A 24,043-nucleotide genomic window follows, 5' to 3' on the forward strand; every position below is an offset into this window, starting at 1 on the left:
TGCAATAGTTAAAACTTTTCACTAACAACTAAAAAATGTGAACTGTAATTTAACATATGGTAAATATAAAAACAATATGCAAGAGCTAAAGAATGGCAAAAAAATGGTGCTGATGTGTTACAGTTACATAAATGTGGAGAGATCTGGTCACAGAGCCCCAGATGGCCTGATAGCATGTAGAGGGTGTTTACTGATGGCTGGGATGAATTACTTTCCCCACAGCAGAATGGAGAAGCTCTTCCAGATGTTAATGTGTAACAAAGAAGTGAAACGTGCAGTTCTTAAAACCTCCATCTGAAGAAGGTTATTTTAGATTATGCTATATTTAGATTATGTTTTTATTAGCACAAGTACATCATTCTCCACTGTATACATTGCTGCTTCATAGATTACAAGTTCAAATTCAGAAGCATCCATTTTTTCCTTCTCACCAACAAAAGAAAATGACATAGATGCTTTATGATATAGAGATGGGCATCTCTTCTAACTATACTTTCCTTTTGCACAACAATGCTATCAGATAGTTGTACCCAAAAAGATAAAATCCACCTTCACCTGTTCAAATCCAGGCTTTTTATCTTGGGCCAAAAAGCATGTCTTAATTACATAATTACCAAAGCCCGCTGAGCCTCTTTCTGATCTTCTAGGATGAAAAGCAGTCCAATTACCTCAAATGCTAAAAATATGGGATCAGCAGCAGAGAAGAGGATTAAATCAATATTATGGTCCAATCTAAGGCAATGCTCCAATAACAAAGAAGAAAGTAATGGAAAAATCATAGTGCTCCCGAACATTACTCATCCGGCTTCCTCAATGGAGTCTTATCTCGTTATGACAACAGCATGGAGTAAAAGGTCACCTTGGACTGAGGTATGTTATCTTTGCTTGAATTTGCTTCAGGCAGGGGTTACTGGAGAGTTAATAGCGTGCCATGATCGCCACTCTGTCAGGTTTGGTAAACGCTGACAGAAATTATGTCAAAAGTTGAAAAGTTGACAGCAGATTAGAAGTGACAGAAGAACATCACTGCCAGTTGATGGTATCTTTTTTCTGCCTTGTATTTGTGTCACCAGCTGACATGTGACCCAAACACCAAAAGGATATTCCTCCCGGATGCTGCAGCAGATGATTGACCTCCATATGACAAGATCAGCGAAGGAGGCTTTGATCTGTGACCAGATCCTCATCTTCGTCCGCTAGTCTGTCTTTCCTGTCCTTTCTAACTTGTATATTTTCTTAGTTCTTAGTTATCAGATATCACTGTTGTGCCATTGTTTGATATTTAAGTATGTTTAACTGTATTTTCTACACATATGTGTTGATTTTTGATATGTTATCAGAGGTTTGGCAAGTTCCAAATAGAGAAGTTAGTTCAAAAGTCGTGTATGTATTAACAGATGTGTATTTACAGAGAAGTCTGAATTAAGACACTGAACAGCAGGCACTTAGCTGTGCCTCATAATCTACCACAAAATCTCTGTAACATACACACAATGACATGTTTGTATATTTTCAACATGCAACAATTCTTTACAAAAACAGTACTCACCCCTCAGAACTTGATCTTTTGTCACAGCAAAGTCACTGATAACTCAGATCCGAGGTCCTGGTGACATAGTTACTCTGCTCTCTTATCTCCTTCCTCCTTTGATCACTATTACAGCGGTCCCCAACCCCTGAGCCATGGACCGGTCCGTGAGTCGTTTGGTACCAGGCCGCGAGAGTTGAGGCTCAGGTGTGAAATTTATGGTTTTCAGGGTTTTTATTATTTTTTGGCGTCATTTCTTTTTTTATTGTTTTTATCGCTAACTCGGTTTCCCTGGATCTTTTCCCGGGTGTTATGAATAAATCTTCTCCTTTTTTTTGTACTGGTACTGGTTTTATGTTGTTGCATTTATCTGCGACACCTTAAAGGCTGGTCCGTGAAAATATTGTCGGACATAAACTGGTCCGTGGTGCAAAAAAGGTTGGAGACCGTTGCACTATTATATTACTTTACCTGCTAAACGTAATTTATAATGCCACTGTGCTGACGACATTTACTATAAACAAATTATTGCATCGTTGACGTCAACCGGTTCACGAGCGTTTTCTACAAATGACAGGAAGCTAAATCAAGAAGTACAAGTGATGCATTTCCCAGCATTCCCGTCCACCATCAAAACTTTCCTGAGGCAATGCTCGTTTTAAATAATTGAGTGCAAAACGCTTGAATAAATATTTGATGCATAAAAAAAGGCTTTGGTTCACAGTCTGTCCACCTTAACATAATAGTGAACAATGTATTCTGTGTAACCTGAAGGATCCGTATGATATTCCTTTTGATTTGACCCCAGGGCTGAATAAGATTTGCGATACAGATGTGTAGCTAACCAAAATCTCTAAGGAATGTTTCCACCACCTTGTACTATGAAACTTTCTATGCTGTGAAGAACTAAGGTCATGGAATCAAGTATCAGGCTACCCAGAGTACTGTAATATGGCTTTGTATTCTATTAGAATACAAATGTTCCTCAACAAAATAGGAGCAACAAAGAAGAAGTACACATGCATATTCTTTCAAAAAGGCTCTTTAATTGGTCTAAGTGATTAATTACAGGGTGAGGGAGCCAGGTAATATAGATACTAGAATAGCTTTCAATTACCTCATTTAAATTTGATCATTAAACAGTTAGAGGAGATGGGAAATAGGGACAATGAGGGAATATAAAAGAGTGGAAAAGAGGGAGTGATGAAAATCGTAATATAGGCAAACTGTAGAGTTAATACAGTAATAACAAATGTTTCAATAAATCAGCGACAGCTTTACAAAAAGAAAAACTCAGAATGTGCCAGAGGTGTATTTAGAAAAAGAGTGACTATAAATTCCTATCATATGTAGAATACATGAATATGACACTAACAGCCTCAATTAACACATTTCTCTATATTGATATAGTATTTAGGATATAGAATTGATTTAATGTCAGGCCCTGTGCGATGTTGTGCTGTACTGTAGCCTCACAGTGAGACACAGCGAGGAACGAGAGTCCATAGTTTAAGACACCTAGTGCTGGTCAATCCTGTCCTGTCGCTTTCACCAGTTTGCAGATTGTGTTCACATGGACTGCTTTCACATAGTCAATCCCTTGTCTGCCTCATCACTAAATGAAGACGTGAAGATTTTAGCTCCAAAACATTATGAATATTTAATTAAGTTACCTGAAAATAACAGATGTCTCAAAATGATTATTACTTCAGTTTAGAAAACTGCTGCTGCTTTGTGTTTCTGGAATACAAGCATTTTAATACTGAATGTTTCATGTTGGAAATAAAACTCTCCACGTCTGCTTTGCATGTCTCTTAAAATATCTTGCTACAATGGCTGCTTGTTTTTGGTGGTTGTGTTTAAAGATAGTCCATCTATTCGACACCCAAGACTAAATCCCAACCATCCACAATAAAATATACACAACACACACAGCATGAAAACTCTGGTTATAGTTTAACCATGCGCCAACACCATAGACTGCTGTAAATTTTGGTGCACATTGAAGCACAGAAAACACATAAGCGTTGTTCATAAGAAAGCAGCAAGTGGGTTTAACCTGCCAACGTCAGATTTCGGTAGCTTTCTTGAGGATATATTGGTAACAGTGCAGTCTTCTTTCTGTACTGATTATCGCGTCAGTTCAACATATCCGTAAAATCTGGCGAGCCAAAACTTTGTTCTTTACCACATAAAGTCACATCGAAAATCAACAGTTACTTCAAGTCACACACTTTACCCTTTTACGTTAATCTAACCAATAAACTCTCTCCACAGTGGTAATGTTTTAATGTCCTGTCAACTGTATAACCACAATTTTCACCTTTTGAGGTCCTAGAGGTGTCCAATCAAACTTCAGATTCCAAGCTGGACACCCGTCGCCAGGGCCTAAGTACACAGGGGCTCCCCACAGGCTGCCCCCCTGCTCCCTGACCTACCTGAGCCTCTGATCCAGTCTGGGACCCCTGATAGACCCCGTAGGCTCCATACACACTGTCCTGGTACAACAGAGCCCGCTGCCCCCCACACCCCCCACCACCACAAGCCAACAGCTGGCAAACTGGGCTGGATCCTGGGTGATTGCTAGCAGTCTGGCTGTGGTGCTGCAAGTCCAGGGGACCATGGTAGAGGGGGAGTCCAGGGTATGAGTTCAGGTAATGTGCATACTGTCTGCTGAGCAAGCTGGTGGCTCTCCGTACCACGCCCCGCCCTATCCCAGTCCCATGTTGCACTGCTTCTCCATATGTTGGTAGGTGGGTTGAGTGCGAGTAGCGCAGCCGCTGGCCCTTACGCCCATTGGGCTTCCTTTGGTCCTCCCTTATATGGAGGTAGGCCTGGTTCCTCGGGAGGCACAGGTTGTTTCGAAGATGTGCAGGATTGTATGCCTTAGCAGGTGTAGTTTGAGTAAGAATACATGGGAAGAGGTCTGGAAGGGTTGAAGGTGATTGACTGGACAGGGAAGACTGGGATTCATCAAGCTGGTGGATCTGCTCGCTACCCCATGTTGCTTTGAGAAAAGAGGGGCGTCTGTGCCTGCGTCTGCCTCTCAGCACAAGGTCCTCCGGTGGCCAAGAGCCGTAGTTCTCTACACGCGGAGGCATCGTCTCCCCTGTGTAAATATTGTCAACGCTCGGGGACGACATGTGGTTGTCTTGGAGGTGGTTGACTTTAAGCTCACTCAGACACACAGGACTTTTGTCACTCTTTTCCTGCTCCCCGTGTATTCTCCTCTCCACATCCCCATCGTCAAACTGAAAACTCTTGGACCTCCTTTTCCGTCGGGAAAACCCCAGTTGAACATGCTGGTTTTGGGGTGAGGAGGCTGGGTGAGAGGTGTAGATGTCAGGTAGCTGGAGATCGGTGCAGGGAATGAAGGACGAGTGTGAGTGGGTGTCTACATAGAGTCTCCCGGTGGTTTGGTAGTGGTGTGGATGTTGATGAGGGAGTGGCTCTCCAACGGCCAAGTGGGGACTGCTGAGGCTGGAAACAGGAAGTGGTCTGTCATACAGACATGAAGTAGAGCGTGTTGGTAGTGTGTAGCGCAGTGGTGTGGGCCTGCTCATACCCCTCTGCTGTTTCAGAGAGGTTACAGCAGTCAGAGGTGGGGTTAGAGACTGCTGAGGAAGAGAGCAATGATTCTCTGTAATATAAGCAAACCCTGCTGGTACAGCTTCTGTGGCAACTTGTGGAACACGAACAGGCAAGCTGCCACCATGTCGACTCAGCTGTTCAATGGTCTTGGTGGCGTTGTCCAAGGAGCTCTCTACATTAGCGGTGGAGACCAAATCCTTTGCAGTTCGAAGCATCTTAAGCATATTTGCTTGCGCGTAATTGGAGGTCAAATCAGGTTTGGCCAAACCAGACGAACGCCCAGTATCCTCCACTCCATTGAAGCAACTGTAAATACCCTGAAAGATAAACGAGAGGGACAAAAAAAACAAAAAGAATGAAGACAAGACGTGAGAAAATTTCTTTGCCCCCAAAGGTCTTTTTAAGGACTACTTTGGCATTACCTTGAAATACTGTTTTGTTTCTTTTATATGTTTGTATTTCATCTGATCTAATGAGAAAGGCTGAGCTGCATTACAATACAATGTTGTGTGTTATAATAGACCACTGCTGGTTATAACTACAGTGAGAGTTGGTGAATCCTTATTTATAGCTGCTGTCTGTGTTTCTAATATTAGGAAGAAACAGTGAACATAGTGGTGGTTCAGGCAGGGTTCAAGAAGTCAATCTCTGCAACAGTCTTGGCCACACTACTGAAGCTGCTTTAGGCTACTCTCAGCTGTGGTGTGTCTGCAAGCAACTTTGCAACCCACCTCCATCTCAGCTTCTCCTCTTAATGATGTCAGTGATTCTGGCTGTAGCTGTGCATTGGATGTTAACCTGACATATGTTGGTTGCACATATCTGAGGGAAGCACAACAGGTTCAAATAATACTAGTCCTATTCTAGCTGGATATGTCTTTCACAGATTGAACCAACGGCACATATCCAGCCACAGCTTCATCTGTCACAGCAGGAAGAGAAGCTACCGTTCTGCTTACATCCAGATGTCTACTGTCTGTACTGCAATACTTCTCTCAATTACCACAGACAAGAATGACTCAAAAGACAAGAAAACAGAATTTAGGAATAAATCAAGAAATCACTGGTTAGCCACAAACTGTTTAACTTTGAATCGCCCTAGTGGGAACAATTTAACAGATGAGATTTCCCCCATCTTAAAGTGATGACCCACCTCTTATATACTAAACATCCCATTGGCATAAAAATAGATTTCATTAATATCTTATCTTGTCACCGAGGCAAGTCTTAGTCACCAGTAAATTATGCATTCTCCCCGAACCCAAGGAAAAACTGTTTAAGCTGAGAGGATTGAACCAATAGTGGCACATGGGGACACATGCCTAAAGTCCCTTACAGAACAAACTGTCTCTAACTCTAACAAACAAAGAGCCAAATCCCATGACTGTTCTCTGCTTACAGTTAGCTGAGACATCCTGAAAGAGCCAAATTTAATTTGGTCCTTGGGGCCGCCCCATATGGATTAATGATCAGATAGTCATTTAGCCGTTAATCGGATAAAACCCAGATCCAGACACAATGGTATGATTACCCAGTAGAGGAGGCTGGAGTCCATAGACATTTTCCTGGCTGTAACTGAGGCCAGAGCATTTTGCCTCAATAACCACATTCCAAAACAACTGCATCAACAAACTGGGTAGTGATTTAGGCTAATTGAACATTAGGCAATCAAAGTTAAATGCTGAGTAAACATCAGAATTAGAGCTGCTTTTCATCCTTTTTTGTCTCTCCCCTCCCCTCTCATTCTTAATAAGAATACTGTACCATTTTAGCTAACATTATAACAAGGCCTTTCAATAACGCAATGTAATTGCATGCAAATACACAGCCATTTGCATTAATTTATCATCACATAAAAGCCACTTCGTGTAAAACAACATGTTAAATGAAGAAAAAACCAACCAACCACTTAGAGCCAAAATAATATACCAGCCAGTCTTTCAATCTCTCCAGCAAGCTGTTATACAACTAATCAAATTACAGGGGCCAATCAGTCACTTAACTAAATGATCAATGCAAAAATCAGCGAGGCAATTTCTCAATCCCCCTTCTGTAAATCATGCAATCAGTTATCAAACCAACCGAGGATGCATAAACAACCCAGCTCTCTCACAAAAACAACTTAATCAACTGACAAGAGGCAACCTGATAGCTGAGAGGTTAGAGCACATAACAGCCATCCATCCATTTTCTTCATTGCTTATCCAGCCAGGGTCAGAGTGAGGCTGGAGCCAATCCCAGCTGACACTGGCTAAGAGGCGGGATATACTCCGGATAGGTCACCTGTCCATCTCAGGGCTAACACAGAGATAGACAGGTGTTCGAGCTAACATCAACACATACGGCCAATTAACCTGAGGCAGGAAGCCTAAGCACCCAGAAAAAAAGCCAGGTGGGCACAGGGAAATCATTCAAAGTCCACAAATAAAGGCCCCAGCCAACCAGCAGGTCAGAACCCAGCGTTAACCTCTGTACCAAAGAGCCATATCAACTGTTAAAAAAGAAGATTTAATCCAATATATGTAATATATTCATTATATATATTAAAATCAATATGTATGTCTAAATCTTTTTTGCATTTTCTGTGTCCTCACTGGACCACAGTGCAACCCTGGAACATACCAGATGTGCACAAATGCCATCAGCAGTGATCCCATCCCAATTCCCGCTTGATTTTTGCTGCCTGCTTTCTTTCTATCCTGCCTGTTTTTGTTGCTCCTATTTCCACGAAGGCAATAAATAAAACAACAAAAATCAGTGAACAAACTTGCAAATCTCACCCTGCTGATGGCCAACAGGAAGTCGAGTTTGTGAGACTTGTGAAGGGAGTGTCTTAGTTTCCAGTAAAGCAGGTGTTCCCAGGCAAAGACCAGCAAGCTGAGGCCCATAGCCACCAGTAGCATGTAGAATACACCTGCCATGTTGTCGATGTCCAACTTGCTGCTCATTACTTCGTTCTTCTCATTCTGGCAGATGCCTGACAACCAAACTGTCTCTAAGCGCTCGGTGTCTCCTAAAAGGGATGAAGGTTTATGGGAGTTAGTCAGAGACATGACAGCTTTATAGTAACCTGAAGATAACCATTTCCATAATGAACATGTCATATGTTTTAGAGGTTTTTTTACACTGTAGTTGGACAGAGATAACTTCAGGCAACTCTGAGTTCCATAGTGTGAATGCTTGTTGTAAACAAAGCAAACAATTATTCTGGATAGATGAAGTTTTTAAGGTGATTTAAGTTTTTGGAGTAGAGCAAAGTTTTTGTTTTGTTTTGTTTTGCTTTAGAAAACAAAATATTCTAATGTCATAGGTTTCAATTTCTCATAATAAACCTATGATAATTATTATTCAGTTTGCATGACTCATTCTGTATTGCGGCCTAGGAATCGTAACAATTGGGGGCTCGTCCAATATTCCCACCTTTAATTTTGGGAAAATGTGAGTAAATATAGTCTAGTTGTTGGTATAGTGGACTGTATGATTTGCACTTGTCTTTCCACTTTCCCTGGCCACATTAATGGCCCAGTCACAGGGCAAAGGGTTATTAAATTTTGATGATTTCCTTCTATTAAATTAACCCTACATATTGGGGAGAAATGTGCTCAGATTGGAGTGTGTTTAATTTGGTTTATTGTTCTTTTTGCACACACATCATATGCCACACACTTGCCAGCTCATCCATGCACTGCTTCACACCACTGATATGAATTTACACTCATCACGATTATTATTAAGTTTAATTAACCTGTGCTAATCCTTATTCATTTGGTGGTGAAACTTCATCCTTTGTTGCCTATGAGCTGACCATATATAGTGGAGATCTGTGAGGCTGGAGCACAGGTATGTCTAACTGAAGTGAATATTTCCATCTGTGGAGATACTGTATAGCTTTAATGTGAATATGTGAATTATAAAGGGAGATATTAAGTGCATATTATACTGTATATTTAGGTAATTATTAATGTTTTTTAAAATTCAACAAAATTTTGGACCAAAACTCAAAGATATGTATGCATAAGGTGTACACAAAAGCTTTATACATATGCATATTTTGTCTTCTTTGTTTTTCTGGTCATGTTAATGCATTCCCCTGTTCCAATACAGCACCCTTTATATCAGAGAACGTAAGGTCCCTGAACATATCTCCATTAAATATCATTACCACAAAAGCCACCCCTCTAGGCCTCTGAACAGGTGGCCACCTCTTGAGCTGAGCTCTCCCCAGCGGCCCATTTTATCACCCAGTTACCGTATGTTGACCATAAACACACTGTTAGTTACATCATCACGGAAAACTCAGAGGTAGTGTGAGTGTGTGCGTATGCGGGGAGGGTGCTCTTAAGCTCTCAGAGGAGGGAGGATATTAACTCCAGACCGGCGGCAGCCACCATGGTGAATGTGTTTGTGTGTATGTGTAGGTAGGACGTGTATATATATGTGTGTGTGAGTGTGTCACAGAGATAATCATATCCCTAACATTTCCTGCTGTTCTGCAGGATATTAACTCTTCCCTGTAAGCCCACTTCCCTGCTGATACAGCACACACTGAACTGGACTGACTCCAGATCCATGGTGCACATACAGTGTGCCACAGAGACAGAAATAAACACAGACGTTTACCGTTGAGGAAAATCTAAAAGTGTGTGCAGGTACGAGATGTACTTTTTAAAATGAAAGATTTGGATCTGTGCCTACCATCTCCAAGGAACTGCAACAGTGCTAGATCAATAGGTCGTTTCCAGCGTGAGTCTTTCTCCAGAGCGATGCCATACCCCGTGGTGGCAAACACTTTCCCACTGCCGATGGTCACCAGTTTGCAGCCCTCATCCTTCCCGGCCATGTAGTTTAAAACAGCAGCATCATAAATGAAGGCGTCCAGCTTCCTGCATGCAAATGGAGTATCTTAAGTGTAGTGGCTGTTTGATGTTTTTATATATACATATATATATTACTTAAAATGTTCTCTGTATGATTTTATTTCCACCCTGATGAAGCTTCAAATCCAAATGCATCAGTCAGTCAATAAAGTTATTCTATATATTACAAGTTCTGCTGGATTTTTCAGACTGTAAGCTGTCCTCATGAACCACAGACATAGGTGAAGTTGTTCCAGAATCCCCTGCACCGTGTGTTTCACTGCCTAACTTTGCCCTCCTAATCCTTCTGATTTCTCTTTTCCGTTTTGCATATTTGTCATATTTGCATGTGTTAGATCATGAACACATTTTAATATTAGACAAAGATTACAGAGTAAACACAAAATGTAATTTTTTAAAATAATGACTTCTTTTATCAAGCAAGTAAAGTTATCCAAACCTACCTGGTCCTGTGTGGAAAAGCAGTTACATCCTAAACGTAAGTAACTAACAACCTGGCTGTGACAAGAATTGCAATCAAGTGTTTGTGAAAACTGGCAACTGATGGCAGCAGATGGCCGCCCCACCCTGAGCCTGGTTCTGCTGGAGTTTATATCCTGGTAAAAGGAGTTTTTCCTTCCCACTATCGCCAAGTGCTTTCTCCTCGGTGGTCTTTGGCTGTATTATTGCAGGATCTTTATCTTATAAATAAAGCGCCTTGAGACAACAGATTAATTTTGTGCTATTTGAATTGAATTGAATAGATGAAGGCATCTTGAAGCAGCAAAGCAGCCCCAGACCATCGCACTACCACAGCCATGTCTGACTGCTGGTACCATGTCAGGACTCAGAGCTTCCAAAATGTTTGTCTTGTCAGGCCACTAAAAATTTTCCCCAAACTCTTAGGGATGATCAAGATTTGGCAAATGTGAGAAGAGCTTTGAGTTCTTTTTGGTCAACAGTGGTTTTCGCCTTGGAACTCTCCCATGAATATCATTTTTGCCCAGTCTCTGAAGGCCCAGTGAGGCCTGCAGTTCCTTAGATGTTGTTCTGGGCTCTTGGAATAACTTTGCTAAACCAGCCACTGCTCCAAGTTTTGTCTATTTGTGGGTAATCACTCTCATCGCGGTTTAGTGGAGTATCAAAGCCTTAGAAACTGCTTTGTAAAGCTTTCCAGAGTAATAGACATCAGCGTGACTTCAGTGTCTTTAGAGGGTGGCATAATAATATGATGCTTTTTCGACAGGTGTAACAGTAATCATGCCTAAGAATGGTTTGTGACATTTAACTCAAATTAAAACAAAAAAAAAAGGTTAATCGCAGTTAAATCATGTTCCAAAAAGAGTTGGGTGTATTTTTTCACAAAGCACCAGCATCAGCTTCGATAGAATTTCTCCCTTAGTGAATTTTTTTTGTACTTACTGAGTTGTGTACTCTGTGTGTAGTTCGGGGTATTTTAGCCTATCAAATAGGAATGTGGTATTTTACTTACTACAGCCCACATTCTGCCTTCTAGTCCGACATTACTGTCAGTTAATTTAAAAAGCAATCATCTAGTTTGAATCTTGCTTGATAGTAGAAATTCATCAAAAAGAAGCTTTACTCAGCTTTTTTTTAAAAGTATAATGCCAAATTTAAATGCACCAGTTGAGAGCCTCTCTCTTACAACACTCTGAAAAGTCTCGAACAGAAACCCAGGCTGTCGGATACAAGGATATCGTTGGACCCCAAAGCTACAGCTAGAGGCTCTGTGAGGCTGAATTAAGATAAAAAACACTTTGGGCAAAGAGGTAACGTCAACGGGTTCACAATGACAGGCAAGTATTCACGGGCTAATATCTGTTCCCTGCAGACAGTGACTGTCTGCAACAAAATTGAGTTGGTTGGATAAAGTTTAAAGTTAGGACATTGCATTAGATTAAAAAGTCAAAGGATCAACACAATAGTTACGATTTATGCTCTTGGGCTCATGGATACCTGCACTAAATTTAATGGAATCTATCTCACTACATTAACCTCCTATCTATCTTGTACTTGATCGTGACACCAAAGTATCTGATACAATTACTTCATCATCTTGCCACCGTGAATGCTTTTGCCGAATTTCAGAGCAGTCCATAAGTCGGTGGTCTTTTACGTCTGGAACTGACTGACAACACACTCCATCAGGTGCATTACTAATTAAAGGTAAAAAAGAAAGAAAGAAAGAAAGAAAGAAAGAAAGAAAGAAAGAAAGAAAGAAAGAAAGAAAGAAAGAAAGAGAAAGAAAGAAAGAAAATGTTGGATCAGATGTCTGAAAATCTATTTTTATTTCAGAGGGAAACCAAGAAAATCAGTAAAAAAAATATAAAGAGTGCACAACTGGTTTATAAAAAATGTCCCAAATCACCTGTATGGTTCTTCAAAAATGATCTGGTCCTTTGTGAAGTTGGCATTCTCGACAGCTCTTTTCTATACAAATTAAGCTCTACTAGAAATTACTTTAAACCTAAAAATACACCCATCAGATTGGCCTATTTTAGAAATAGATACATAGAGCATCAAACCTCAAGTGTACTATACAAATTCTAATAATTATTACTATGTCTTTACTTGGATGAGGACCAATTAAATATAATTTTCTATCAAAATGTGTAATATATTTAAAATGCAATTAAAACTTTACCCATTTTTGAGGCTTTCTAGGGCTTCCTCCACCCCTTTCTGGTTGTATTTCACCATGTACGTATGCATGTCGGGGTAGTTGCTGCGGATGTTTCTCTCTGTGCTTCCATTTGGGACGGTCCCGAAGCGGAAAGGAGGATAATGCTCATGTGGTCTCTGGAACTGCAGGGAGACGGAGGAAGAGAGAAAAGGGAAAGGGGAGAAGACGCATGAGATAAGTGAGACATAGTGAAATAAGAGACTTTCAGTGAGGAGAAAAACATAAAGAGAGAAGAAGTAAGCAGTGACAAGAGACTGACGGTAGTCAGGGAAGAATATGGAAGTGGGAGAGAACAAAAAAAATGCTGATGAGGAGAAGAGCAAAAGGGGAAAAATATATTTTAAAATGTAGACAGGGAAAACTGAGGAGAGTAAAGAAAAATGAAGATATGAAAAAGGAGTATGGGCTCAAATTGTGGCCATAAATATTTTGTACTTGTAAATCAGTTTTGTATGTGTAAAAAGAATTTGTGTGTGTAAAAAAGATTTGTATGTGGACTTAAAAATAAAATACGTGTGAAACTCTGCAAGTTGCAAGTACAAATTTTGACCCTATTTTTCTTCCTTTCATCTGATTGGTCAATGTCATGTCAATCACATATTTAACTATCCAATCAGAGAACAGATGGGTTTGGCTATTGGAGGGGTGCTTTATGGAGCTTCAGGTCCTTGAAGGGAATAAATGCCCTAAAGGAGTGTCAGAGAACAAAAAACAAAGGAAAGACCAAAGGATGTGGAAAAGAGGAGGCAAAAGACGAAAGAGCAGAAGAAACAGGTGAAAGAAAATGAAGATGAAGGATGTGCAGAGGAAAGAATAAAAAGGAAGGAAAGGGGAAAGAAAAAACAAGAAGAATTCAGGAAAAGGAGAAAAGGAAACAAAGGGAAATTAGGAAGAATCTTAAGCAAGAAATTGTGAATCAATAAATGGAGAGGGAATTAAAAATAAACTAAAGAGCAGACATAAGTGTGAAGTAACATGGTAGAAAGGAGTCAAAAGGATGAGGGACTACTTAGAATAATTTATTTCAATTTCATGAGCTGGACCACACCCCAAACACTTAAATTTCTACAAATGCCTGCTGGCACCACGTACTCTCTGCTGACATTTTCTGTGGCTCAACGTCTCTCAAAGGTATGATGGCGATTTGCTAGGCCCAGAAGCCACCGCCGATCCTTGGTAAAGCCTTTTCCAAACTACAGCCTCTGCCCAAGCTCCCTGCTTCATCTTCAATTAACGCCTGTCATTCATATTTCAGGTTGAGGTTCTTGCTAATGAAATCCATCTTAAAGTCATTCCATCTTTTTCCAAAACTGATCTTATCGGCAACTAAACGTAACGCTGGATAAATGGAATGGAAGCCACTCACTCACCTCAGTGTTATTAAAATCTGATATCAACATGCATGAGTTCAAATCATTTCACTGCACAGAGATGATCCTAGCGTGGTTCAATCTGTGGCTGATCGAAGTTCGCGTTTGATTAGATGATGCAGAGAGCAGAATGAAGCCGAAATATGTCTGTTAACGCTCAATTAGACTGTAAACAGCAAAGAGCTATTCATCTTGGTTACAGCGTTGACCTTTTGCGCTGAGCACGAATGAATGGGCCAATCAAAATGTGAGCGTACGAGTAGATGCGTCTATGTGTGTTCATATAATCACGCTTTAGCTGCATTGCAATGGCTTTCGATGAGAGGCTTTTTGTTATAATGAGCTATTTGGAAAAAAAAAGGCCACATCACAGCCAGAAGATTAGAAATTACAGGATAGGTTCACATTGTGCAAGTCTATCTTGATTTGACACCCATACATACAACTGAAGAATTATTGGTTGCTGTAATTGCTGCTCCCGTCCATGCTGGCCATCAAGAGATTCCCTCTAAAAGCAATTTCATTGTAATTGATGGGGCGGCGATGTCCTGAGCTCCTCTTGTGTACAAAATTGCAGAGTGTGTTTAAGTTAATAAAATAATAATATGTAGCATCAACAGCCTTTTAGTGACTAATTGCAGCTTTGGAAAACAGTTTCTGTGGAAGCAAAGGGCAGAATTTCACACAACAATTCCTGAACTTGAAAGGTTACTGCAATTTTATACAGATCAAGGACTACAGAGTTTGTTCCCATTAGTTTGAAATTACTTTAATAGAAAAAAGGGCAGTTATGCATGTCTCATATTGTATGTGGGCATTAAAATACACTTATTTTAGTACATAATGACTGTACAAAAAGTCCTCTTACTGAGGAAACTCTTTAGGTTAAATTTTAGGAAATAAATTTCTATCATTAGGATTAAGCCAGTAATCTCGTTCAGCAGTGCGTCCTATAACCCTTTAAAAAAAAAAAAAAGTACAAATGCCTCATGGTAAACTTAAAACCTCATGATTGCGATTATAATCACATCACAATTATAATCATCCTTTTACCTTATGTGTTATCTGTTCTTATTTACAGCATCAGAAGATTCCCATTTCATCTGAGCTGGAGACATTTTTTCAAACCTGAATATGAAACACCTACACTACAGTGATGTGTATAATAAATCCACAGCTCACAAATAATCCCCCCCCCAAAAAGTATTTCATCCTGTTTGAGAAATTTCAGAACTTCACGGGTGGTAAGGTGGTGCGGTGATTAGCATTGTTGCCTCACAGCATGCAAGTTCTGGGTCCTCCTTAAATATTCTGTGTGTAGTTTGTGCTCCCTGTGCCTGTGGATTTTCTCTGGGGATGCCAGTATCCTCCCAAGGCCCAAATACATGCTTGTTAGGTTAACTGGTGATCCGAAACTGACTGTAGTTGTAGATGTGTGATAGATAAAGCACTGCATGAATGGCTTTAGTGACTTGTTGTGTAAAGCTTTAATACATACTTTATCCAAATGCATCATATACAATTCAAATATGTGATGATAATTATGGCATTACACATAAGCTTTAAATCTGCAATTTAGTGCTAGCTAGATTCTGGAGTACTGCAAAAGACACCTGCGCTTCTTCCGGCCCACTTAAGCTCCAGAGTTAAACCAAAAGGAATGAGTCCATTTTTAAAATGTAAGAAGTAGAAAGTACACATATTTGTTTAAAAATTTAGGGAATAACAGTAAAAAGTTATCTGAAAAATAAATACTCAAATAAAGTGCAGATACCTGAAATTCTATTACATTTTATTTAATATTTGCACTTTATTACTTGCCACCTGTGGCTATTAGCAGAGATGGACAGTAACTGTAATCTGATTACTTGTTTCAAGTAACAAGTAAGGGATTATGATTGCAAAACAGTAATTAGTAATTAGTAATCAGTAAAGAAATGGCATTACTTTCTTGGAGAAGTAATCAGTAATTAGTAACTAATTACTATTCTCAAGTAACTTGACCAACACTGGCTCTTAGTAACTTAAACCCTATTTAGTCCAATTGGCTCATGATAGAGAATAAATAATAAAGAATGATCATATAGTTATGCATGTTAAACTAAATATTGAGATATATTTGGGTTTAAATAAAGCTCTTCTTTTGGATAGATTCATATTTTGTCCATAGTTAGTGCCACAGAGCAGATTTCTTTCTATTAATTTTCTTTGGAAATTCTAGGAAATTATGATGTTATTTTCAGAACAAGACATATTTCAAAGACTCCTAATTGTGTGTCCTTTAAACCTGCAACATGTAAACCTAGCGAGGGTACGATCTAAACCTAACCAATCTTTTGTTGTGCTGAATTAAAGGAAGGTGCGGCTCTATGCTGTGCAGGCTAATTCATATCAGTTCTGGAGCATAATGCATTTGCATAAAGTTAATATAGTCAGTTAATACAGCCATAGATCACTGAAGTGGCTCTGCTGATCCCTGCCTGGGAGATGTTTATGCTATGTATGACGACAGGCTTTCTTGTAAAGCTCCTCTGAGGACCTGCTTCCAGGTTGAGTGTATGTGTGTGTGTCTTAGTATGTGCATGCACATTTAAGTAAAGTATGTGGGTGTTCTTTTCTTCTGTTGACCCTTTTTTGTTGCTGTTTAGTTTTTTTTTAAAAATCATTTGACATTTTCCGATCTTGTTTTAACAGTGTGAGCGAGACAAGCGATGGAGACGGCACAGAGAGAATATTGATGGACAGACCAAAACACTGACAGGACAAGTTGAGACTCAGACACCATCTGTATTGACAGAAGGGAGTAATTGATTAGTCATTCATGCCACTGGGCTCCCCAGTGATAGGAAAAGGACAGAGACATTCACATCAGAGTCTTTTTACTTGACTTCATCTTAAAGGCTTTCTGTGAGTCTTTTGTCTCTCCTCCATTCACGGCTTATTAGTCAATGCGGAGTGACAGCGAGCAGATGATGTGGTATAAGCTGGATTTGAACAAAAAGACATGATTTTCTCCATATCTCACAGCTCCACGAAAGCTCTCTGTGTTTGAGAGCAACTGTTCCACCTCATTGTTCCTCCAAGTGAAACTTTGTTCAGTGTCTTACCTTTTTGTCAGAGAGCCCAGACACGGTGTCGATATATTGCTCCTGGATCATGAAAGCAGCCAGGTTGGCGGTGTAAGAAGCCAGGAAGATGACGGCAAAGAAGGCCCACACCAGGACCATGATCTTACTCGTGGTGCCTTTAGGGTTTTCAATCGGGACAGAGTTGTTGAAGACGATGCCCCACAGCAGCCACACTGACTTCCCAATAGTGAATGTTGGACCACCGGGCGCTGATGAAATAGAAACAGGAGACAGTATCATCTAACCATGCATGTTTTATCTTTTAGAGTAAACTAGTAGGACCTTGAGCTCATCTTCCTTTATTGGATTAGTGGAAATAAACAGCGAAGTGGGAAAACTGTGGAACTGTCCCTGGATCAGTTGCTGCAAATAAATGCCACTATCTTCAGTTAACTGTCTGGATTGCACTGTGGTAGACATTTCATATTTGTTTGCACTTTGAAAAATGATATTTGCCAATTATGTGATGTGATGTAAAAGTAAAGGCTTTGCTTTGGCTTAAATACCCACGTTTCAAGGGTCAGAGAAGAAATTATCTGACGTCAGAGTTTTCTTGACCAGTACCTCTACCCAGATCTCCTCTTACTGCAGACTTTGTCCTTCCTTCTTTGCTCCTGACAAACTAAACTAACACTCCCTGCAGTTGCTTCCAGGCTTTTTTCAGTTACAAAACCCACTGCGGCTGTCATTTCAGCAGCAGAACAGTCTAGTTTTCACTGGGGATTGTGGCTTTCATCAGCCAAAATATAATATAAAAAAGAAATCTCTAAGCAAAGCTAAATTATCTGCATGGTAAAATACCACCAGAGTTAAGGGGAAATTAAGTTTTGTTTGTTTTCTTTTTACGTGGATGAATGGATTCTTTAAGTGCAGTATCTGATGACAGTGTTCAGCCCTTTTCTTTATCTGGGTTCTTTCTTCACACAAAATATGTCTACTGTTCACTGTGTAAGTATTCATCAGCCATCTCATGCCCTTCTACAAACTTCAAGATGACAGAACAATTTCACAGCATCAGCCGGTTTCCATCGCTCTCTGCCACCATTGCTCATGTGCAGCAACGGAGGGTGCCACCGCCATCAATCACACTTCGATTAGTGAAGCGACGAATGCTAATTAAAACAGGAAAATGACCTTTCGGACCTGGAGACGAGGCACGCTCTGTCAGCGCTGAATTCTGGGATTGATTAGCCCTCCCAAACCCAACCCAAAATTTCGTTAAGAAATTTGAGGTTGCAGGACATGCTAGCGGGAAGGGGCGGGATTTAGAGGCCTGTAGGCAGGCTTCCTTTGAAATGCTTGGTGGATTCAAATTGAATAGCTCTGAGCTATTCTGTGGATAGTTTTAAAAGAAGAAAATACTAATTGACTCCATTTGACACATTACACTCTGAAAACAACAGACTTTGCCTCTGCTTTAACGATGATCTAGTAATTATAAATCCTGTATTCTTCCAATAAGAAGATGTAAGACTCACCTTTGGCGCTCACCAGACTGCGATTGTAGCCAGCTGGGCTGAAGTATTCAAACACAAACACCGTCACAGCCACCACAGTCAGGCACATCACAAACATCATGACCCAGACTGCTGGGCTATAAGGCTCTGGAAGAGGGGGAGGAGAAGTGAAGGAACAAACATGGGTTGGCGTGAGTCTCTTTTGTGGTTCTGTTTCAAAACCTCAGCCTGAGATAGGCGGGATCAACGTGTGTGATAACAGAATACCAGGAGGGAGAATGAAGCTGAATTTTGTTGTTTGGTAAAGAGATTTAGGTGTGTGTGTGTCATGCATTAGGGGATTTAGTTGTAGGCTACAGTCATTGGTGGGATAAAAGCTTAATGAAAAGTTTCCTAAAGCGTCTACGGAGACAGAACTCGTTTAAGTAGGCCACCCTGCAAGAAAGTGGTTTGAAAGACGGCAACATCGCACTCCAAAGATAACAAATGATACAACCAGCTTGAACAAAGGAAATTGTAAATGTGAATGTGCTTCTCACCAAGAAAAGCAGACGGAGATACTGTTCCGTTGCTGCGCGCAACCATGACGCTGATGCCCGTCTCGACAAATGGCACGGAGAAGTCGATGATTTCAGAACGCTCCTCGTTGATAGTGAGAGAGCCAATGGCCATGTCAGCCCGCCTGTACAGCACCTGAGAGAAGAGACATAAGCAGAAAGCAAACAAAACCAACACAGAAGCACAACAGTGAGCCAGCTGTAGTGGTCAACAATTTCCCCCTCTTTATCCTACATGTGCTCTGCTTAAAATAGAAATATTTACACATTTTACAAGCAATCCTTTAAAAACAGGGAAGCCACAAGCAGCGAGCAATAAATGAAAAACATTTCTTTCATCATTTCAGAATCCACAAGGAGAAAATGCTGCATCTCAAGAGCTCTCACATCCAAGCCAGTTTTTCTGTAAAGCATTTTTTTACACACACACACACACACACACACACACACACACACACACACACACACACACACACGCAATTATACAGTTCCAAAGCACAACGCCTTCAGGCACAAAAACACAAGCAAAAGTCTCTCCTGAGGAACACCTGTTCAGGTGCTTCACTTTCAGATGCAGCTGTGTTGGACGTGGCTTGGTGTGTGGGGGGAAAATGATGTATTAGCACCGTATGCATATGCATGACATCACACCACTGACCTAAAAAAAAGCCCATCCAAAAAACCAAAACTCTTGACTATTTCTCAACTATCATTACTTGAAACTGTATTTGTGCAAAAGTAGGAAATCACTGCCTACAAATGCTCAAGTACTGTTCTCAGGTACTTTTACCCTGACATTTTTCATTTTAGCTGGACTAATGTTAAAATTTCCAATTTAAAATACATAAAATATAATGGCTTCAATATTAAAAAAAGTGTACCTGGTGTAAAAACATTTAAAACGTTCCAGTCTTGTTTTAGTTTCATCACAAATTGTATTATCTGACAAGTATCTGAGAGGAAATTATTACTCTGATCCCGCTCTACTTGATGGGGCTTACTCTGAAGTACTGTTTAGTGAAAATTTATACTTTGACACTTTTTAGTTAAATTTTTTATATTAACAGTGAATAAAAATTGTATTCAGTAGAAAAAGACTGACTTGTGGTGGAAAAACCCACAAAGAATTGTCAACCTCTCTGTACTTTCATTCACTTACACAGAGTATTATAGTGTCTCAGTTCAGTCGTCGGGTTTTATAGCCTGCGGGTTTAACCTTTTACTTTATTCTCATTACTCTCATCAGCCTTGTTTCCAGCTTTAGCACGCAGCGCTGGTTTTAAGTGAAAAAGCTTTTATAATAACCACTATACGCTAAGTGCACCAGGGAGCAGCTTTTTAGCAGCTAAAGAAGAGGAGGATGGTAGAAATCAATGTAGATCTACAAGAAGAGTGAGTATTGTAATTAGATGTATGGGGGGGGGGGCATGGAAACTTATAATTGTCAGTTACAGCTTTCTGCACTTCCTGCAAGTAACCCTAAAATCAGCCTCATACATATTTAAATGGTTAAAATGAATGTTACTTTGTGTGTGCCATGCTTCTAAATACAGGAGTCTCTCTTTTTAAAGTTGGACTATTTCTGAATTCAAGAGAACTGCTTTGGTTGAAAGGAGCAGACAACTAAAGAATAATTGTTGCTGTGTGCTGTATTTGATATTCAGTGCTGTTTTTGGCTGATGTCTAATATGCTACTCATAAATAACTTACATTTATGTTACTAGGGCAGGCTGTAGCCTAAAACCTCCATTTATTGTGGTTAGATCTGTGGCTGAACATCTTCATACACCTTTTTTATAATAATTGTCTGTTCAACGCCAGCAGGCAGCTCAAGAAAGCTGTAATGTCTGCTGGATTCAGGGACTTCTTGTTGTTTCAGTAGACATATGTCTCACCTCTCCAATCATCCCGTTCCAAACGCCGCGGACCATCTTGCCATGTTTCCCATTGGTAACCAGGTAAAGGTCATAGGAGAACTTGATGGTGCGGGACAGCTTCTTCAGGATGTCTATGCAGAAGCCCTTACAGCACAGCTTTGTGTAGGACTCTGAGTGGCCAATAATGCTGCAAGAAGGGTGAGAAAAAGCAGAGTCACACACACGGTTAGTACAACTTTGCTTAACCATCCTGTGATCAAAGATCCTCGCTGGCAGCTGGGACAGTTGCTATCTTTAGCATCAACACCAATGCTGTTGTTTTACTTTGCTTCAGAGAGCGAGTGCTAAATAGTCGCAGGCTCTCATGCTGACAGACACCATCGTCTACAGCAGCAAAGTGAAGGGCAGGCAACGGCTGCTTCATTAGCTAGAATCAATGTCGGTTAACAGCACGTCTTTCAGTGAGATGGAGGCGATGCCTAAAAATGACAAACAAGCACAAATACACTCGCACACTGTGTGACAGAGGCCACAGTGAATGGTTGACTGACTGTGATGGCCTCTAATCAAAGCCCATTAAGGTGTGTAGCATGTGTGGGGTGCACTCCCATCCTCTCTGTGGCCTTGCTACTTAATGGGGTGTTGAAGAAATGAACAGAACAGAGGGAAAGGAAATTGTGGGAAAAAAATAATAGAATAAAAAATAATGGAAACCTCAAAAAGTGACACCAAACAGGGAAAGTTAAAATCAGACAAAGTGAAAATGGAGTTGACACACTTCCTGAGAAAAGAAAAACTATCTTTTTCCCCCTCCGCTCTTTCATCTATTCAGCTGCCGAAGAAGTGGGTCTAAAATCTACGAGGGCTGAGTCACTCGGTGTGTGTGTCTGTCTGCGTGCGTCTTTGTGCGTAACTGACTGATAACCTCGGCATGTCAATGAGTCAGCATACGAGCTGAAGAACGATAAAGAGACGACGTGAGAGAATAAATGAGCAAGTGATTGAATGAAAAAAGTCAAGTGAGTAATTAACATTAAGGTGATTATTTTCCAAATCTTAAGAGTTCATTTTAGAAACATTTTAAGTGCATTTGGAGGGCTTGGTTCTTTCACGGGAGTCTAGCTCTGATAAACGCAGTGTTAATTAATTGCTTCAGGAGCTGGCCACCTGTCGTCATTATACACACTCCACTAACAATTCACACACAAACACACACAAAAGCACGCGTAAACTGGGCCGTCTCTCTCCGTTTCATACACGAACACATGCACGCATACAGTACAATGTCCCCTGGGGATGCGCAGCAGCAGTTGTGTTGTGCTCTGCTGTGCGGTCTCCACAAATGCCCAGAAACTAGTGCAGCGTGGAGGGGAGCATGTTAGACCAGAGAGAGTAAGAGAAAAGGAAACTGTCAGCTGAACAGCAGACAGGAAACATACGGACCAACAGCCAGACGATGCAGCGATGGGGCAGCGGATTCAGTTTTGAGGGAAATGAGGGCAAGTGCAAAGGAGGACAGATGGAGGAGGAGGAGGAAGAAGGAGAAGAGATTGTGAAATTACCATCACTGTGATCCAGTTGAAATGATGAGGAAAACACTACAAAGTTAATGCCCAACAGTATTGCACCGCACTGATCGTCCTCGTTGCTGCACAGTGCAAACTATTAAAGTTTGTATTTCCATCAGATAATATAAATCTTATATTATTAATCTCATCACTGTTTATCATTTATTTTCTTTTAATTGATTACCTGAAGCAGAATACATTTTATCAAACCAACAGTCAAACTCCAGAGGCACGCTTTGTAACCATAAGTATACGGATACTAAAGCTTTGTGATTCTTCAACATTTTATTACTATTTTAAACCTTTGGATAGAAAGCTGGACCTAATCTAAAATGAATAATAAAATATTTGTCTTATATTACTTTACTGGTTTATATAAGGATATTCAAGCAGAGCTAAAGCTATTCAATGAACGCTGTGCCTCACAAGGACTCGTTAACTCGCTTTGGTTAATGAGCCTAATTTGAGCTCAAAAGTGTAAAAACATTGAATAATAACTTAATTTTAAGAAAAGAAACACCTAAAAAAATGTTTGCTTTCTTTTAATCTGAAAAGGTGTAAGTACTGGACCCTTTGGGAAGCTGGTTTTTGCATGTGGAGCAGGTTGATATCCCTGTCACTGCAGATTAAACATTTTTTAGAAGGTACAGAGTATTACTGAAAAAGCACTAACAGGTTATGTGGAATTAAAGGACTGCAAGTGAGGTAACATTGTTTCGCATTACTTATGAGTCTTGAAGGCGTCTGTACTTTTATGTGTGCTCTTTATGCAATCGTTAATAAACTTTGAAATGGAAAGTGGATTCATTTTCTCAGAAAGACAAATCAAAGATGTGCCAAATGACAGAACGGATGCATAAAGTAAGAGGGAGGTGGAATAGTCAGACATGGACATGTAATAGCCTTCACTCTTCTGGTTTTAAGCTTGCACTGATACTGGTTTACTATAATGTTCCAGTTCAGGTTATAGTGTTAGATGAGCGCAAGGCCAATATTCTTCCATATCAAACTCAGAAAACCATTCCTTTATGGACTAAACTTTGAGTGGTCATACTATAATGGTCAATTCTAGCTGCCATGAATTTAAATGTGAATGGTTTACTGAAAAAAACAAAACTGTATTCTAGAGTAATGTTATTTATCAGTTTATCTTTGAGCAAAAATGCATCAAGGTAGAGGAAGACCAGCGCCATGTGAAAAGTCATGTGAAAAGGAGCGTTTTCAGAGTACTCTGAGCAGTCCGGTGAAATGCCAAGTAAACCCTATGATTCAGTAGTTTGTAGATTTTTACCAGCAATAATTTGAGGTAGTCTCACGTATCACTTCATCTGTCTCTTACAACTTGTAGAGGAATTCTGGTCCTCTTAATTACAATATTTCTGAATTTCATTGAGGTGTGTGTTGATG

The 24,043-nt window shown here is 40.2% G+C and overlaps 1 protein-coding gene across 2 annotated transcripts in view; it reads right to left on the reverse strand.

The window, feature by feature from the left end:
• Positions 1 to 2,571: 2,571 nt before the first annotated feature.
• LOC102211834 (glutamate receptor ionotropic, NMDA 2C-like) overlaps positions 2,572 to 24,043 on the reverse strand; it is a 62,198-nt gene continuing 40,726 nt past the window's right edge. For both annotated transcript variants that reach the window (XM_005725917.1, XM_005725916.1), the window contains 8 exons: positions 21,087 to 21,255; positions 19,174 to 19,327; positions 18,656 to 18,781; positions 17,157 to 17,386; positions 12,641 to 12,801; positions 9,815 to 10,002; positions 7,900 to 8,132; positions 2,572 to 5,436 (listed from right to left, as the gene is read on the reverse strand). In XM_005725917.1, coding sequence (XP_005725974.1) covers positions 3,877 to 5,436; positions 7,900 to 8,132; positions 9,815 to 10,002; positions 12,641 to 12,801; positions 17,157 to 17,386; positions 18,656 to 18,781; positions 19,174 to 19,327; positions 21,087 to 21,255 — 2,821 coding nt within the window. In that variant the 3' untranslated portion in view covers positions 2,572 to 3,876. The remainder of the gene's footprint in view (positions 5,437 to 7,899; positions 8,133 to 9,814; positions 10,003 to 12,640; positions 12,802 to 17,156; positions 17,387 to 18,655; positions 18,782 to 19,173; positions 19,328 to 21,086; positions 21,256 to 24,043) is intronic.

This window comes from Pundamilia nyererei, unplaced genomic scaffold (assembly GCF_000239375.1).
Source record: "Pundamilia nyererei isolate P.nyererei 1_Seehausen unplaced genomic scaffold, PunNye1.0 scaffold00017, whole genome shotgun sequence".
Lineage (NCBI taxonomy): Eukaryota > Metazoa > Chordata > Actinopteri > Cichliformes > Cichlidae > Pundamilia > Pundamilia nyererei.